The sequence below is a fragment of the Pediculus humanus genome, genomic scaffold, assembly GCF_000006295.1.
Source record: "Pediculus humanus corporis 1103172107644 genomic scaffold, whole genome shotgun sequence".
Taxonomy (NCBI): Eukaryota; Metazoa; Arthropoda; class Insecta; order Psocodea; family Pediculidae; genus Pediculus; species Pediculus humanus.
The window spans coordinates 154083-173198 of record NW_002987255.1 but is presented as its reverse complement, the minus strand read 5'-3'; the positions used below and the strand labels follow the sequence as shown (position 1 = coordinate 173198).

Sequence of the window (19116 nt, the reverse complement as noted above, 5' to 3'; positions counted from 1 at the left end):
AAAAAAAAAAAATTAAAATTTTCTCAATTAAAATAAATAAATAAATAAATATATGTACAAAACAATTAAATATTTATTTTCAATAAGTACCCAAAAAAAAAAAAAAAAAAAATTTAAATAAAAATCAAATGTATAATTTTTAAGTCTGATAAATTTAATAACTTTTATCGAAATTAAATTATTTATTTTTTTTTGTTTATTACATAAAAATATTTAAGTACTTTAACTCTATTTAATAATTATTAATTAAATAATTTTTTAATTTTCAGGCTTCAACAGCAAAAAATAAATTAAGTCAAATTAATAAAATTATTTTTTTTTTTATAAACAAAAAAGAAAATTTACGTATATTAATAATATATCACATTATATATATATATATATATGTGCGTATAATATATATATTCGTGCTGAAATGATTATAATAATAATAATCATTAATTTTATTATTATTATTATTTACTTTTTTTAAAATAATTTTTAATTATAATCACCGACATGTTTAATTAATAAAAATAAAATGTCCGTTGAATATTGTTTATATACAGTAAATTTTATAAAAAACAAAAATTTTCATTGTACTCATTAAAAATTAAAAAATAAAATTGTTCGTTATTGAACATAATAATTATTATTATTATTATTATTACGTAATAACAAATTGTCATTTTCTCACATAAAAGATATTTACTGAAGCTAATATTTTTATTCGGGCAAAAGAAATAAAATTAATTTTTAGTCCTTTGTTCAACATTTTCATTTAAAAACAAAAAAAAAAAGAAAATTTTTATTTTTTCATTATTTGGGATTGTAAACCATTGGTGATAACCTAGAAGTAGAAGAAGGTCTTCAGGAGGTCCATCCAGGGAGAGGAGGTAGATTTGTTCACAATAGTCCAATTTCTCTTAGCGCCCCTTCCACCGCTTCATCCTTTTACAAAAAATTAAAATTAGATAAATTTACAAAAAAAAAAAAAATTTATTTTAATGAGAAAAAAAAAAAAAAAAACTTTGAGAAACTGATGAAAAAAGGACATTATTATTTCATTTAGCTTCAGTAATAATTAATTTTATCTTTTAATTTAATATATATAACACAATAGATAGATAAATATATTAAATGTTATTTTGGTTTAATTTATTTAATTTCAAATAATAATTATTTTTATAAATAAAAAAATTTTTTTTATCAAGTACAATGACAAATAAAAAATGACAATTTTTAAAACTAAATTAATGAGCAAAGGTTGAAATTTATGAATATGTATTAGTTTATGTAACAAGAATAAAATTCACGATTTAAAAAGTTATCTTTTTTTAAAAAAAATCATCAAATCTACTTATTTTTCATTTTTAAATTTTGTTTCCCGCAAAAAATTATAAATTTTAACCGTTTTCTTATAAACTAAATGTTTTATACAGCATATGAATAATATACAATACTTTTTGACACCCTAAGAAAAAAAAATTTATAAAAATTAAAATTATAAAATTATAATTTATAAATATTTAATTTATTTATAATTCCTGAACTATCCATTATTAAAATTATGAATTCAATTATAATTTTGTTATTTGTTTAATAAAAAAATTAGTTATTAATGAAAAGTATGTAACAGCAAAGTAATTCAATAAAATAATTTTTTTAATTATTTAAACATTTCATTAGTCGAAATTATTCCATTTGTTCTAACATTTAGTACCAAAAGGAATAAAGGAGGGGGGGGGGGAAAACGAAAATATAAAAAGTATACTGGAGTAAACTTTTTATATATTATGTTCGAAATGATATTGTATGAAGATATTATTTTAAAAAATGAAACTTTGCATGAAAGGTTTTTTTTTAAATTTATTGGAAATCAATGTCGAGAAAAATAAATTTATCTTTGGTCAATTTTTTTGGTATACTTTTCTAACTTAGTTATAATATTTAACTAAAACTGTTTATCGAATAAAATGTAAATTACCTTTGAACCATTTGAATAAATTTTTTTTTAAAAGCAATTAAATATGTCAACATTGATTAACAATATACAAGTGAAAAACAGGCAACAAAATGTTTGAAAAATTTAAACACATATATGATTATATATTGATTAATTTTATAGCTACTTATTTAATGATGCAAGTAAAACAAAAAAATATTGAGTTAATACTGCTCAAATAAATTATTTAGAAAAAAGGTTAACAACAAATTATTTTAATAACAAATAATAAAAATTAAAATCATATATAACTTAAAAGTCTTCATCGAATTAAAAATAAATTAATGTCGCAAATCATCCATATCTACACACGAAATTAAACTGACTGAAAAAACTTAAGTTTTTTAAATAATTGCATGAAATAATAATATTTACTAATCAATAATTACAAGTTAAATATTTTTTTTTTTTAAAGTTTAAAATGCATTTGAAATAAAACAAAATCAAATTGCAAAAAATAAAAATCTTTTATAATTTATTTATATCTATACATGTATAATGAGTTTTAGATATTATTGCACAAATGATCACAGTCAGGAACTAAATTACAATAATAAAATAAATGCATAGCTGTCCAATTACTCAATCTATAAAAGTATGCCTTGTGTTATAGTTAGTTGTTTTTATAAATTTTTTCATAACAGAAAATAAAAAAAAAAATTTTATATTTACTATAGAAATTATTCTGGCCTTGAAAATTTTTTATGTATTAAGGGGGCTATTTGGTTTTGTTAAACAACTTAAATATTTTATGCATCAACTTAACAGTTTAATCAATTAAAAATCAGACTTGTTACCCAAACAATATGAGTTCTGTAATAATAATTTTTAAATTAAACAAAACCAATGATAAATATTTAAGAAATAATGTTAATATGTTCAATAATCCTGTAATTATAATTAAGTGAGTCTTGCGAATTAAAAAATTTACAGTTCCAAAGGTGTGCTATCATAACTCACCTCTTGTAAAAGATCCTGTGCAGCAATTGCCTTTAACACATTTTTCTTCGATGTTTCTTGGATTTCTCCTCCCAGCATCAGTTCATCTAATATGAAGTATGCTTTTTCAAAATTGAAAATTATATCTAATTCACAAACCTGTAAAAAAAAAAAAAAAAAAATTTGGTCAGATAATTAACATAAAGTAAGATTATAACTATTTATTACTAATAATACTTACACTTCCAAAGTATTTGTCTAATAATTCTACATAACGATGAATAACTTCCAGAGTCAGAAGCTCATTATCTTGCTGTTCAATAGCACAACAAAAGTACAGGCTGGCATATCTTTTGTAAACAACTTTCATATCTTTCCATTCCAAAAAACTGCACATTTTTGGTTTTCTTGCAAGAATGGTGGTAATTAATTCTCGAGTAATTTTTTTTTTCACCTTATCAGGATGTGCTACATACCATTTTTGCAGTCTTAATTTCCCCTGTCTGCTAAACAATAGCATAAATTGCATCTGAAATATATAAAATATGAGGTGACATCGATTGTATTTTATAAAAATTTTCTGCATTTTTTGTAATTTTGTAAGTACTAAATTACTTAATTGTTTAAGTACTAAATTTTGTATCTTAAAGCTATTTTATATTTTAAAAAAGTCCAATAATTTCATTTGAATTTGAAATAAAGCCAAAGTAAAATTATTTAATAAAATGAATTTTTAATAAAAATAAATTTTTTATTATTACCATTTTGAAGATTATTATACAAATTTCCCTTAAATTCCCGTAAAATAAATTTTATAAAACATTTTTTCCCCCAAGGAAATATTATTTTTTAAACGAAGAGTAAAAACTATGACGTTATATCTTTTACTAGCGTACAATTTTCACTTTTACAACTGCAATTAATTTCTAAGTAATTAAAATACCTGTTATGTTGTCAGCACTAGCTGTGTTACGTTAACAATGTCTCCCGGTTAAAAAATCAGTAAGTACATTAATTATTGTATTTCTTGAATAAAAACTGTAATTATATTTTTTCTAATGACAGTTTTTAGTGTCTTTATTTACATTTGTACCTTTTTCTAAAAGTTTTTATGATATATATTTAAAATGAATGAAATCGATTGGGAAAAGATAAATAGAATTAATCCTCAAACTTTATCGGAGGAAGATGCACAAGACATTTACCCAAGTTTGGTGCTATATGAGCCCGATCCCGATTTAGATAAAACTTCTGTAACAAACTTCATTCGTATAATTCAAAAAGTTTTAATGTTAAAAAATGAACAGGTTGAATACCTAACCGTTGAATTAGATGAGTTGGCCATTAAGCAAGGAACTGAAGAAGGAAATATGTTAAAACGTTATAATGAAGAAATTATACGTTTGCGGGAGGAATTAGAGTACAGTAAAAAATTTGAAGGAAACGATGGTAAAACAGTAAATGATTCTACTGAAGAGTTGAAAAAAGAAATTATAAAATTACAAATTCAAAATGAAAACTTATTAGCTTCACTTAAAGAAAAAGAAAAATACTCACTGATAGAGAAAAAAGAAAATGAAATGTATGCTAATCAAATAGTCACCCTTGAAAGAGAAAAGCAAGAATTATTAAGGGAATTAAAAACTTTGCAAGATGAAAATTCAGAAAAAGAAAAAATGATCCTTCTCAGTTCTTCAGATTTTGGAGAGGAAATAATGCAGGACAAGTTAATGCAAACTATTAAGCAAAAAAACAAACACATAAGTCAATTGCTTGAAGATATTGAAGAAATTGAAAATGAAAATTCTTTATTAAACACAAAACTAATTAAAATTAAAGCAGAACTTTCCGAAGCTACTCAGTGCATGAGTGAAATTGCAGCTGAATTGTCAAAATTCAAGTTGTTAAATAAAGCTCATGAAAGTAAAGAAAGCGAACTAAAAAGTAAAATAAGTAGTCTCACATTTAGAGTGGAAGAATTAGTTGAAGAAAAGTCAAAATATAATACACAGTTAGATGAATACATTCTAATGTTTAATTCTAAATTACAAGAATGGAAAGAAATTTCTGATAATAAGGATGAGGAAATTTCTAAACTCAAAAACGAAAATAAAAAACTAATTTCAACAATGCCATCTGTGACTGCTCCTGTTCTAGAATCAGAAAATAATAGCTCATCTGATAGACTACTGCAACAGCAAAAGCAAGTTAATGAATTACAGGAAGAGTTACAAAATGCCACTGCTGAAATAAATAGTTTAACTGAGTTTATTGAAAAACTTAAAACCAAGTCAGCCTTTGTAACTTCTGATAACAATACTAGTCAATGTGTGCCAAATTTTTATGAAAGTAAAATCAAAATGCTTGAAGAGAAATTGGTTTTAGCTGAAGCAGATGCTTGTTCTAAAGCTGAGGAAGTATCAAATTTGATAATTCAAATTAGAAAATATGAATTAGGTACCTTTGGTTTGCCTGAAGCAAATCTTAAAATCAATAAGCTAGAAAAAATAATAAAAAAAAAAGAAAAGCAATTAGAAAAATTAGTAGATATCACAAATAATTTAGAAATAAAATTGAGTACAGTAGAAGAGCAAAATGTAATTTTAAGAGAAAAATGTGGTTTATCACCTGAAACTGAAGTAGATACATCAGGCGTTAGTTTAAGATTTAAAAAAGATGAAGAATTAATTAATAGTTTGAAACGTAAACTTCAAAAAAAAGAGGAAGACTTGATCAATTTTAAAATTAAATATCGTAAAATGATAACGTACTTAAAGTTACTTCGACAGCCAGTTGAAAATGTCGAAAATGAAAAATGTTCAGAACCCGTACCTACTGAAAACTTAATAGAAATTAATAAAAACGTGGAAGCAAAATCAGAGTTGATTATAAATGAAAATGATGCATTAAGAAAAGGAATGCGTGAAATATTAAATAGTATTCGGGAGCGAAATAGTGATGGCGATGTAGAAATTCAATCGGATTGTTTGGAGAGGCTTTTAGAAGCGTTGGATTCCAGACACATTAGTGGGTGGTATCATCCAGCCATGCGTCTTAGAGCCCAATTAAATACGGAAGAAGGAAAAAATGATGAATTACGAAATTTAATTCGGACAATGAAAGTAGAAGAAAAGAAAAAAACTAGTGAACTCCAAAATGCTTACCTTAGAATTTCAGCATTAGAAAATACCCTATCAGTTCCTCATTTAGAAAAAAACGATAATTTAAGTTCTGAAAAGTCTGATAAAGAAGATGAAAAAATAAATGGGAGTACACAAGATTTTGTACAAGAACAAAAGTTAATTGAAGCAGAATCTAATTATTTTGAGCTGAAAATTAAATATAATTCTTTAGTTGCTGATTTTGAAAAAAAGGAAAAAGAATACATATCAGAAATTGACAAAAATTTATTTAAATTAGATGAACAAAAAACTCAACTGGAGCTACTGAAAAATCAAGAACAAAACCTTGATTTGACAACATTTTCTGAGGTAAAATCCGAAAATATTATTTTAAAACGAAAAGTTGAATATTTAACGACTTTAGAATCTGATGTTAGCGAAAGACTTGAAAAGTTTAAACAAGAGTTTTTTGCAAACGAAGAAAAATTAATGTTAGATATTTTAAAACTGCAAAGTGACAAATCTAAACTTATGAATCAAATTAAAAAATTAGAAGAAGATCGCTTGAAATCTGTTTCTTTAGAAAAATTTGTCTCTGTTACCAATGAATTAGCAAACGTAAAAGATAAATATTTGAATGCAATAAGTATGCCTTCGAATGACCAGGATGTTACCTGTGGCATCAATCATGAATTAGAAATAAATTTTTTGTTGGAAGAAAAAGAAATGATTATGAAAGAACTTGCTGAATTAAAAGAAAAATTATTTCTGGTTGAGGGCTCATTAAATCCAGAAAATATTAATAACACTATATCTGAATGGGCCAACACTTTAGCTGCCACTGAAATGAGAGAATTAAATGAAAAGCAAAAATGTGCTCAATTAGAAAAAGTGAATGATGCATTAGTGACTCAATGTAAAGAACTCGAGGATCATAACAAACGTTTAACAAAAAAAATAGAAATATTAACGGATAATAATTTGAGACTTGAAGAATTTGAAAGAGATTCAAAAGCGAAATCTTTAAATTTAGTGTCGGTCGATGATCGTAACGTTCTGGAAGAAAAAATAGGAAACTTGGAAAAAGAATTGAATGATTTGGCAGCGGAAAAAAAAAGTATACAAGAATTATTTGAAATATCACAAGGGCAATGTAGAACTTTTCAAGAATGGAAAGATTATGATAAAATTTTATTAGCGTCACAAAAAGAGGAAATTTTAATACTTCAAGCTTCAAGTGATGATAAAGCAATCATTTCAAAATTACATCATGATGTTTCCAAATATAAATTATCAGAGTTAAGTTTGATTAACAAAATTAAAGATCTAGAAATTAAACTTTCTAAATTGCTCGCTAACAACCTTAATTTAGAAAATAGAATTTCTCAAAACAATTCTGATAATTTAAAGAAGCAAAAAACGTTTTTGGAATACGCCCTGAACATGTATCAGACTTTTGTGGACATGAGAAAACAAGGATATATTGTGCCTTTTAAAAGTCTAAAAGATTTACATAGTTATAAGTTAGATTTAAAAGAAAAAAGAAAAAATTTAATAAAAGAAAAAAATGATTTGCATAAAGCAATTAAAGAATACTCTCTAAAAAAGAAAGAAATGGAAACGCAGTTGGAGGGTTTAGGAGATTTAAAATTAGTTCTTCAGGGTGAATCAAAAGATATCTTGACTTGTTACAACAAAGGTATAGAATTACGACTCAAAGAAGCCAGGTATAAAAGAGAAATTGAATTTTTAAACAATGAAGTTTCGCAATTGAAAAATAACATAAACGTTTTGAATGACGTGATAGTTGAATTAGAAGAACAAAACATTGAAAGAGAGCAAGAGTGGAATGAAAAACAATTATTTTGGGAAAATGCTCAAATTGATATATTGAAAATTTTTAGTGGAAAAGAAGTACAAAAAAATTTAAAAGAATTTCGCCATGTTTCAACTAGCACAGAAAATATTTTAAATAATAATTTTAATGGAATTCCACCTGTGGAAAATAAACAGGCAACAAATGAAAATGAAATTGAGACAGTGAACAAGGTCGATGAAAAAGAAGCTTTAAAAGAACCTGATGGTGTTTCAATTGTCAAGCCTCATGATGACTTTGGAAATACTTTGAATAGTTTAAATGATTTTCAAACAGAGAAAAAAATAATTTATGAAAAGAAGACTGAAACATTTGAAAAAGAAGCATTAAAAATGACCGTTGAAAGTTTGCAAAGTGTAATCGAACAAAAAGAAAATACAATTCTGCGATTACAAAATTTATTAAAAGAAGGACGAAACGAGTATGGAAAATCTTACCAAAAACTGCAGGAAGAATTAAAATCGTTAAACCAGTCATTAATGGTTCAAAATAGAGCTTATAATAAACTCAAAAATGCCGTTCAAACCAATTCTTATCCTTCTGACAACATTTCGCAAATTGTTGAAAAATACATGAAAAAAATACAAGAATTAGAAGAGGAATTAAAAGAATGTCAATTAAATTTGTCCAGCGTGAATTCGCAAGCTTTTACTTACAAAGAAGAAGTAGAAAAATGGAAGAACATTGCAACAGAAAGATTATTACAAGTTGAAGATTTCCGACAAAGGTATTAAACCACATGCAAAAAAAAACAATTATGTATTTTTTTAATTGTATTATTTATAATTTTTGTAAATTTTATGTTTAAGATTTGAAGTATGCAAAACTGAATCCGATTATTGTAAGGAAGAAGTAAAAAAGCATCAATTGGAAATTGAAAAATTGCTTAAATATTCAGAACAACATATTCAAATTGTGGATGAAGAAAATGAAAATCTTCAGGTAAGCACGAAAAAAAAATAATAATAATTTAATAAATTATTATTATACACTTTATTTAATTTTTTCATAATTATTTCAGATACAATTACCAGAAGAAAACAATGATTATTCAGTACAAAATCAATGGTGGAGCATTCCATTAGAAAAAACGGAAAAATCCAAATCTAGTAAAAATAATCCCAACGAAATTGTTTTGTTACAAAAGCAATTGAAAAGTGCCAGGGATGAAACAATTCGATTAAGGGAACAAATTAAATTGCTTCAATTAAAACCTTTGAAAAAAGTTAAAACCCCGGGTTCGTCCACGACTCGATCGGATTCTAAATCATCTACAAAAGAAGACAACTTGATGAGTAAAATTAAAAGTTTAGAAGAATCATTGATAATATTAAAGGAAAGGGAAAAAGAACTTATGGAAACAAATGAGAAAAAAATTAAATCCGTTGAAGAAGTTGCGAGATGGAACGAAAGAAAAAAAAATCAACATTTAATTGAAAATTTGTCGCAAAAATTAAAAGAAAAAGAAGCGGAAAAAGAAATGTTGATTAGAAAAAATGACAGTTTGAGAACGATTGTTTACAAATATGAAAGAGATAAAACGATTTTAGAGTCTCAGTTAAAAAATTTCAAAGGTACTTCGAAAGAAATAAATATTCAATTTGAATCTTTGAAATTGGAAAAAAATGCACTTGAAGAAAAAATAATTTTTTTGGAAAAAAAATTAGAAGAACAAAAAATTGTTGGTTCGAGTTCTCTACGTGAAAAATTAGAAGAACAAGAAAGGAAATTGGTTGCTTATCAATTGGCTTTCAAGGTAATTGTACAATCATCATCAATTGTATTATCATCATCATCATTACTAAGTTAAATTTTGATTTTCTTTGATTTTTTATAGGGTCAACCGGCAATTTTAGAAGATATTGAAAAATCTAAAATAACAATGATGAATTTGGAAAAATTAAATTTAAAATTAGAAAGCGAAAATCTATCGTTGAGATTGAATTTGGAAAAAGAAAAAGAAGAAATTAATTATTTAATAAATAAAAATAGAAAACTTGAAGAAACGGCTGAAGCGGTGAGTGGATCCATTATCGGAATATTTTGTCGTGCCAAAAAAAAATCAAATGTTTCCTTCTAAAATATTATCTTTTGTTTTTTAACCGTAAATCGATATCGATTATTATTATTATTATTTATGATGATGATGTTAGCCATATCTCATTCTCGCTTTTACATTAAAAAAAAGCTTGAGAAAATGAAGATAAAAAAAAAAAAGAACCGAAAAGCGATTTTTTTTTATTTCTGAATTTTTTTTAATTTTAAATTAAAATTAAATTTTATTATTTTTAATTTTTTTTTCTTTTATCATTTTTTTTTATTTTTTATTTTTTTTTCAAGATTAAATGTTACGGAAGAGAAAAAATAGATTGTTATGTAAAAGCAATAAAAAAATTAACGGATGAAAATAAACAATTAAAATTAAAAACAATCGGAACGAAAAATTACAACGAACTTGAAAAGACTAAAAACGAATTTCGGAAAATGGCGGAAGATCATGAATTATTAAATCATCGATATAAGATATTAGTCGATAAAAATAAATCCCTTGAAAATGAAATAAAAAATTGTCAACGTGAATTAAATTTAATGGAAGAAAAATGTTTGGCGGAAGCTCTCAAATGTAATTAAAACATATTTAAAAAATTTTAAAAAGTTAACAAAATTTTAATTTTTTGGGTTTCGTTTCAGATTCGTATAATGGCGGCGGCGGTGGCGGGGTAAATTCAGATATTACAAATGAAATATCAAAACTTAAAGCTACATTAGCACAAAAAGATAATTTACTTGAAAAAGTAAGAATTTTATTAAATAAAACTTGCACGAAAGAAAATGTATTTGAATTTTGTCAGAGTTCAATATGTAAAAATGAAATTAATCAATTATTTTCTGAATGATTGATTGATTGATTAATTCATTCTTAATTCTAGTCATTAAAGTTAAAAAAAAATTTATCCTATTGTTAGAGTTTATTTTTTAAAATTTAAATTAAGTATGAGTTTATTAATTTTTTTTTTTTTTGTGTTATAAAAAAAAAAGTTTATCTAAACGATTATTATTATTAATAATGACACTGTCAGGTTTTTTTATGGGCACATATTTATTAATTAATAAATATTTAATTATTTATTTTAATTTTTTTATTAATATATATTAAAAAACTTACCAATTTCAGCCGAATATTGTTGACTTGTAGAATAAACTGTAACAATATCTGAAAAAAAAAAAGAAAAACAAAAAATTAATTAATTACGTTGGCTTCTCTGTCAAAAATAAATAATAATAAATTTTATTTATAAATTTTAAATTAGGAAACTATTATTATTATTATTATTATTATATTAGGAAATATTTTTTTAAAAATGTTTATAAGAGTAATAAGCGGAGGTGAGATTTTTTATTATCAAATAATTGTTTAATTTTTTTTTTTCTGATCATAAAGAATTGATATTAATTAAAGTTTTTAATTTGTCTGAACATTTTAAATATTATTTTTATTAGTTTGTAGTAATTAACGAAAAATTATTTAGAATTCAGCGAAGTCATTCATCGATGTTCGGAGGTTTTGGTTAATCCGGATTGTCCTGTGCGGATCATTTACAACTATATTCAAAAATGTTTTAATATTAATTGCACACGTAATTACATAATTTTAATAAACTTTTTTGTACTACTTGTTAGATAAATGTTAATTTTAGTCAAACTACAAACTTTTTTTTTTATCGAGTAGAATTTGATCTGTGTGATGAGTTTGGAAATTTGATTTTTATTTATGAAAAAGAACCTTGGACCTATGGTACTGAATTTCTCATTCCAAATGCAACATATTTTGTCGTTGTTTTTGAAAGTGAGATAAAAAATACAAACATTTCTATTTATTTTTTAAATTAATTAATTTAAATTTGTGTTTTTTAACATGTAATGAAAAATTTTTTACTTGTAATGCAGGAGATGAAAACAACAAAATAATAAACCCAATAATATACATGTCAGATATTTTAAAGAAAACAGGAACTCAAATGAATGACATAATGATTAAAATCAAGAAGCAAATAAATGTACAAAGCAGCAAAATGAGTAAATTTAGCAGAAATCGTTTCAGTGATTCCGCTTACACAAAGTAAATTATTAAAAATTATTTTATTTAATTTTAAATAACTAAAATCGTGAAAGGTTTTTTTGTTTTGGTCTTTATTTGGAAAAATTAATTTTGATATTGAAAAGTGATTTATTAACAATATAAACAAATTATTACAGAAAATACTCTTAAAGAAAGAAAAGCCTTCTGGCCAATAATAGAGTAATAATTGCAATTAAAAGCCACATAAAACTCTTCAGGGTATCATCATTAGATTCAGCAACTACTTCAGGCACAGTTTGTGACGCTGATTCATTAGAATTTTGACCACATGGAATAGTCGAATTTTTACTATTTGTCATTTCAAAAAGGTCTTCTTCTTTATTATTTTCTAAATTTTTTTCTAATTCAGTTTTGGCTGTATCTTCTGCTTTTAATGATATCCTATTAATTAAATTGCTTTCTTCTTTTGTAATTGGTTCACATTTAAATTTTGATAATAAATTAGCAATTTTTCCACATTTATTACATTCCCAATTAATTGATTTTTTAGCAAGGAGTTTTCTTTCTTCTGAAGTGTATTCAAGAGACCCTATTGCACCATTTCCTGGAGATGACATAAATGCAATTAATGCTAATAAGGCAGTTCTAATAGACCAAGATGGCTGCCACGTTTCTGGATGATATCCTGTTATGCTAAGGCAAATTTTTTTATGTGTTTCAAAACGACCATTTGGCTGAAAAATAAAAATTTTTTTAATTAATAATAAAAATGTAAAATTTGTAAAAGTTGAAATAATAATATTAATTGACTTTTTAATAACATCTAAATTAAATTATTTACTTTATCAATGACAATATTGAAAATAATAATAGTTATAATTTTGTACCGTTAGTAAAATAATATTAGGAGGCTTCATTGGATATTCTGTAGGTAATAAAATTCTTCCATGATAAACTCCGCCTTCGAATTCAGACATAGGTGGTCCATGAACAGTAAAATGCCATTCAAATAAATTATCTTCAAGAGGTCTTGCAAAATATTCATCAGTACCTTTCCCTAATTCACAAGCTTCTCTCATTAAACGTTTTACAGCTACAAAAAAAAATAAAAACGTGAATACTTTTTAGTTTTAAAACTGAATTTTAGTAATTATTACAAATATTTACGATACGAATTAAAACACAATAATATAAAACTGATTTTTAACCTGGGTTACGGACGTTGTATTTCTGTTCGTTATCCATATCAGCAAATCAACAAGAAAATTATTGTTTTATTATTATATATCATGTCATGACTGTTTTGATGATGTAAATTTAACAAAATTAATTATCTGCCCAGCTGACAACTAATTACAAAAATGTAATCTATTATTGAAATTTGATTGGCCAAATACCAACACATCCTGCCATCTTAATCTGAAATATAGAACAAAGCCTTCTAAATTTTAGTAGAACTTTTGTTTTTACTCTATGGTCAAATTTCAGTTTGAAGAAAAGAATTATAATTGTTAACCGCCATTTTAAAGTGAAATGAAAAAATGTATTCTTTTTAGTTTTAAAACTATCATTTATTTTAAAATAATGAGTAAGTTAAAGATTAGAATATTACTTACTACTTAAAATGTTTTTATTAATTGAAAAACAAGTTTTTTTGTAATTTTTTCTTAAAATCCAAAGAAAATTTTTTTAACGATAAGTTTCATTACATGAAAAGAAAAATCTTTTGATAAATGCTTGTAAAGAAAACGAGTCTTCATTGATAAAACAAGAAAATTTTACTTTAAATAATACTCATTATTTTAAAATACATTGAGTTTAAAGTTTTTGTCGCGTTTTTAAGAGTTTGAAAATTATATCTTGTTCCTAAGTTTTAATATGAACGATATGCTTGCTTCGGTTTTATGCACATTTTACATATAATGAAAATTATGAAGGTATGTATAAAATATATAATAACTTGTCAAATGAAAGCCTAAAAACTGATATTATGATGAATGTTAACATAATTCATGATGAACTTAATGACAATTTTAAGTTTTTTAAAAATTTTTAAACAATGATGTATAAGCAAAATAGTAATGATTGAATAGTAATATAATTTTTTTTTGTTATAAAAATTTTGGCTGTAAGATTTAGACTTATTGTGATTTGCGTTGACTTATATATGTATATAAAAAAGGAATTTATAACAATTATAGTCTGTTAGTGTAAAAAGAGACCATTTATCAGTTACATGTACATGATATACTAACTCCAACCAGTTTATTTTATAGTACTATAGAGTAATAAAATAGAGTTACAAACTTATTAAAAATATAGTATTATAATAGTATTATAGTATTGATATTTGTAGTAAAGCAAAGTAAAAAAAAAAAAAGTTTTCTTAAATCTTTGTTTTTAACATAAAATTTCATATACTTTGGTTTTTTTAAACTTCCACCAAAAAATATGCATGTTACTCTAATTTATTAGTTTGAAGTAATGCTTTTATTTATGTATTCAAAAAAAATTGTATTATATATAATGTATTGTATTATACACATGATATATTATAGTATTATCTATATAAATGTTTTTCAAACAGTATAAGTTTTACTCTATATATTGCATATAATAAAGCATAGAAGCACACAAAACATACAAGTTTTATATAATAAAGGTTTTTGTGTTAAGCATTCTTTTAAAAAAATTTTTTGGGAAATAAAGACTGCTAAAAGACTAAAATCGTTTCGTTTAAAGTAAAAGTAAATCTGAAGAAAAATTCAAAAAGTGTTTTTTTTTTTTTTTTTTTATATAAAAGCTTTTTTTTTTATTCAAACGGTGATCGAACCAGTCATGCTCTGTTCATTCTTTTTCCGCCGCCCTATGTATGTAATGTTTTAGTTGCCCCTCATGACTGCAATGGGGATGAATTGTCATCAGAACAAATACATTATTGAAGGTTTTACGACTTTACAGTGGAATTTTTATGTTTGTGTTTGTCAAGTGTTTTTTTTGGCATTTTTTGCCTGGGATAAACAATTTACCTGGTGAAAATCATATGAGGTATAATTAAAAAGCAAAACACATAAAAAAATGTGGTTCATAACATTTTTTTTTCAAATTTCATTTAAGTAAATTAAAATTCAACTTTTCTTTTTTAATTACAATTATTTAATATTTTAAAAATAAAACTTATTCGTAAAAAAAAAAAATAATCAACGCAAATCTTGTTAGGAATACTTAAAACCTCAAAGTAACTCATAAAATTAAAAAAAATTTTAAAAGCTTAAAATTAAATTTAACGACTGCGTAAAATATAAATAAAAATAATTTATCGTTATACATAAATAATTTTTTACTAACATAAACTTACGAGAACAAAAAAAAAAAAATCAAATTTTATATTTTAAAATACAATAAATGATTGAAAGCATTTTTTTTAAAAGTAAACATGGTTCTACTTAATTCTCTTTTTTGAATTATTGATTAAAAATTTATTTTACAAAAATATAAATTTTGTAGGAAATAAAATTTATATTTTTCTTCGTTTTACTATCATTTATTACGTAATTTATTTTTAAAAAAATTATTGTTTTTAAGAAAATTTAGTTTAATATAATTTTTATATATTCGAAATAGGATTTTATTTTTAAAAAAAATTATTTTGACTAAAATAAAATCAGTAATAAAGTTTTAGTGTGGAAAAGCAAGTGGAAATAAAATAATAATAATAATTAAATAATGGGAAATATTTTTTCAATTACAAATAATTGATATTTAAAAAAAAATTTTTTTTTTCTTCTTTTTTTCCAAGCTTATTTTATTAATTTAAAGGGAAAAATAAAATGAAATTTAAAAGAGCAAGCGCGAAAAACTTGCGCAAAAAGATAATGATAAATCTACCGAGAAAAACTTTTTTTTATAACCAAAATAAATGAAGAAGAAAAAATAAAAGAAATTTCCCTGTTAATATGTAGTAAATTTGAATTTTTTAATAATAAAAATTTAAGACAAATTTTTTAATTTCAAACACGTTTTGTGAAATTTTTTAAATTTAGAAAAATATTAAAACAAAAAAATTATTTAAATAATGAAATCTAGAAAAAAATTTTAATAAAATTTTTAAATTCATAAAGTCATTAACGAATACTAAAAAAAAAAATTATTATTATTATTTTTTTATTACTGTCAGCATATTAAACTAAATTGTTACACATAAAAAAAAAAATTTTTTTTTTCTTTTTTTTTCTTTAATTTTAGCAGAGTTGTAAAATTAATTTTAAGTATTATTATCCTACAAAAAAAAAAAAACCATCTTTAATTCAATACTGAATATGTATTTTAAAAAAATTTTTTTAAATTGTAAATTATTTTTATTGAAATTCATTTAGTATAAAAAAAAAAAAAAAACTTCATGGATGCATATCCTTTTGCAAAAATCCAAATCGTGATTTTAAAAAACAAATTTCAATTTTTTCTGATTTTGTTTAAAATTTTTATTACAAAGTTTTTTATGATGTCATATTTGTATTACATATTTTATATATTATATATTGATCGATATATTGATACGTCGCATAAACTAGACAAAAGAAAAAAACAAAAAATCTCATCTATAATAGAAATTTTACTGCATCGAATAATAATAATGTATACCAAAAAAAAAAATTGCAAAGGAGAATTGCGTCACATAGGAAAAGCATTTAATAAAGTCATTTTTGAATAGGAAAATATTTAAACATCCTGTTGTACTGTAAGAACTTTGGCAATAATGAATTCAACCGCAAATGAAGGAATTTTAAAAATTGCGAAACAATCGGTTGAAGAAAATAAAATTAACGGAGTGGAAGAATGTCAATTTCACACACGTAACAATAAATATTAAAAAGGAGAGAAAGCTATTAGGAAAATTGAAAAAAAAAAAAAATATTTGAAAAGAAGGAACGTTTTTGGTATTTGGAGGAAGGAGAACAAACACAAAATGAAAAAATGTACCGGAATTAAGTTCTGAAGGATTCCTAATATCCTTCGAACATTTTTAATAAATTCTACAAAAAAAAAAGTACAATAGAAATTCTAAAATTTTTTTTTACTGAGGACAGACAGACAGGTTTAGAAAGAAAACCTGGAATGGATGCTAAAAAAAAAAATTTATTGACAATCACACAGAAGAATTATTTGAGTGAAAATAAAAAAAATAGCAAAATTTAAATAAGAAAAAAATCTTAATTTACACATACGCTAAATTATTTTATTATTATTAATAATTTGTTTAAATAAATAAATTATTTATTAAGAATTTAAAAATTTACTAATTAATAAAAGAAAAATAATTTTAGTAATTTATTTCGGAAAAAGAATTTAGTAAAAAAAAAAAAAAAAGAAAAGTTTTTTAAAAGTTGAATTTTAATTTAAAAAAATTTTTTTTTTTTTTTTTTTCGTAAAGGTTAATCTTTCATTTTGTTTTTAAAATTATAAAAACTTTTTATTTATTAAAAATAAAATCAAAACGAAAATGTTTAATTAAAAAACTAAAATAAATAAATAAATTTTGTTATGTGTTTTACTTTATGTTATATTTCAAATTTTTTTTTTTTTTCTTTTTCGACAGAAAATATTCCTGAAAAATGTTATTTTCCATGCTGAAGTTGGGAATTTTCATTCTTTGCTTTTTAGAATTGGCAGCCACAAAGGTAAGTTTTTTTTAAATTTAATTAATAATAATAATAATATTAGTAAATAATCATTTAATTTTTAAATTTTATTTTTAAAAAAAAAAATTGTCAAGGTACCAAAAGTTGAAAATTTTTTTTTTTTTTTTAGTTCTCTCTTTATTATTAATAATGTTTACAAATGTTTAGATTTTTCATGAATTTTCTTTCATATGCGTATCAATCCATTTTCTATAATGCGCGACATTAGTATAAACCCCTGGAACACCTTCTTGACCGCAACCTTTACCCCATGCTACAACTCCGGCCAATTTATTATTCACTGCCATTGGACCCCCACTGTCTCCCACGCAAGCATCTTTATTTCCTTTTTCGAATCCTGCGCATATCATGTCGTTTGCAACTCCTTTCAATTTTTTTTGACATTTTTTAAGGCCTACAACGGGCAATTCCACGGCCATTAAATGATTAGCAAGCATTCCCTAAAAATCATCAACTTGTACGATTAGTATTAAATTAAAATTTTTAGTAATTGTTTATTTAAATATTTGATATTCGTACGCTTCTCATTATTTGTTCCCTTCCGTAACCGGTAACGTATGCCATGTCACCTTCCGATGGTTCTTTCGATACTAGTTCAATAGGTTTAATATTATCGGTAAATTTTATTGGTTCGGTAGTTTTTACCAGAGCAATATCGAATTCATCTTTAGGAACTTCCTCCCTGTACTTTTCGTGGCATATAACTTTTTCAACATTATAAATTACACCACCTTTACTTGTAGAATCGGCACCGACACGTAGGCGAAATACTGTCGCAGGATATCTTCAAATCGATCGATTAATTTATTTCATTCGATTAATATTTTTTTTTTTTTTTACAAACAAACAAAAAAAAATTAAAACTTACTTTTTGTAGTTTTCAACTGATTTTACACAATGAGCCGCAGTTAATATGAAATTATTGGAAATTATGGATCCTCCACACATGTGCATATAAGTCATTTCTAATTCTACTTGATAAGGGAATTCGAGGGTGGTTGCTTTTCGACCCCCAATTATTCTAAATTCTTCTCCATTACCTAAACATTTTTAATTAGTTACGTGGAGTCATTAAAAAAAAATTGATTTCAAAAATTTATAAAAATTAATAAAATTGATTGAAACAAAATGGAAAAAAATAAATATAAAAAAATTTAATTAATAAAGGATAATAATAATAATAATAATAATTTGAACTCACCAAATTTAGAGAAAAAAATGGCTAAAAGAGCCCAAAATATTTTTATACAAATCATTATTAAAGTTCGGAATGAAATGAAATAGTTAAATGGTAGATTGATAAATCCTTTGCTGTTTATCAGAATTTAATATTTCACGAGTCATTTCCTTTGTTGTATTTTTTTTTTTTTTTGTGTGTGTACTGATAAAGATTTAGAAGGTTAAAATAGGATTTT

The 19116-nt window shown here is 23.6% G+C and overlaps 4 protein-coding genes across 4 annotated transcripts; 1 reads left to right on the top strand and 3 right to left on the bottom strand.

The window, feature by feature from the left end:
• Window positions 1–2911: 2911 nt before the first annotated feature.
• On the bottom strand, window positions 2912–3452 carry Phum_PHUM268650 (clathrin coat assembly protein ap19, putative; the record flags this gene model as incomplete). The annotated part of the gene is made up of 2 exons (XM_002426655.1): window positions 2912–3082; window positions 3165–3452. The coding sequence occupies 2 exons, from the start codon at window positions 3450–3452 to the stop codon at window positions 2912–2914; spliced, it is 459 nt and encodes a 152-aa protein (XP_002426700.1).
• A 598-nt stretch (window positions 3453–4050) lies between these two features.
• Window positions 4051–9787, top strand: Phum_PHUM268640 (uncharacterized protein; the record flags this gene model as incomplete). The annotated part of the gene is made up of 4 exons (XM_002426654.1): window positions 4051–8648; window positions 8731–8863; window positions 8943–9726; window positions 9759–9787. 4 exons carry the CDS (start codon window positions 4051–4053, stop codon window positions 9785–9787), a joined length of 5544 nt encoding a protein of 1847 aa, XP_002426699.1.
• A 2400-nt stretch (window positions 9788–12187) lies between these two features.
• Window positions 12188–13081, bottom strand: Phum_PHUM268630 (ubiquitin-conjugating enzyme E2 J1, putative; the record flags this gene model as incomplete). Its single annotated transcript, XM_002426653.1, has 2 exons — window positions 12188–12736; window positions 12890–13081. The coding sequence occupies 2 exons, from the start codon at window positions 13079–13081 to the stop codon at window positions 12188–12190; spliced, it is 741 nt and encodes a 246-aa protein (XP_002426698.1).
• Window positions 13082–17808: 4727 nt separating this feature from the next.
• Window positions 17809–18979, bottom strand: Phum_PHUM268620 (trypsin, putative). Its single transcript, XM_002426652.1, has 4 exons — window positions 18903–18979; window positions 18570–18741; window positions 18221–18485; window positions 17809–18141 (listed from the first exon to the last, which is right to left on the bottom strand). Exons 1-4 carry the CDS (start codon window positions 18955–18957, stop codon window positions 17854–17856), a joined length of 780 nt encoding a protein of 259 aa, XP_002426697.1. The 5' UTR covers window positions 18958–18979; the 3' UTR covers window positions 17809–17853.
• Window positions 18980–19116: the final 137 nt, after the last annotated feature.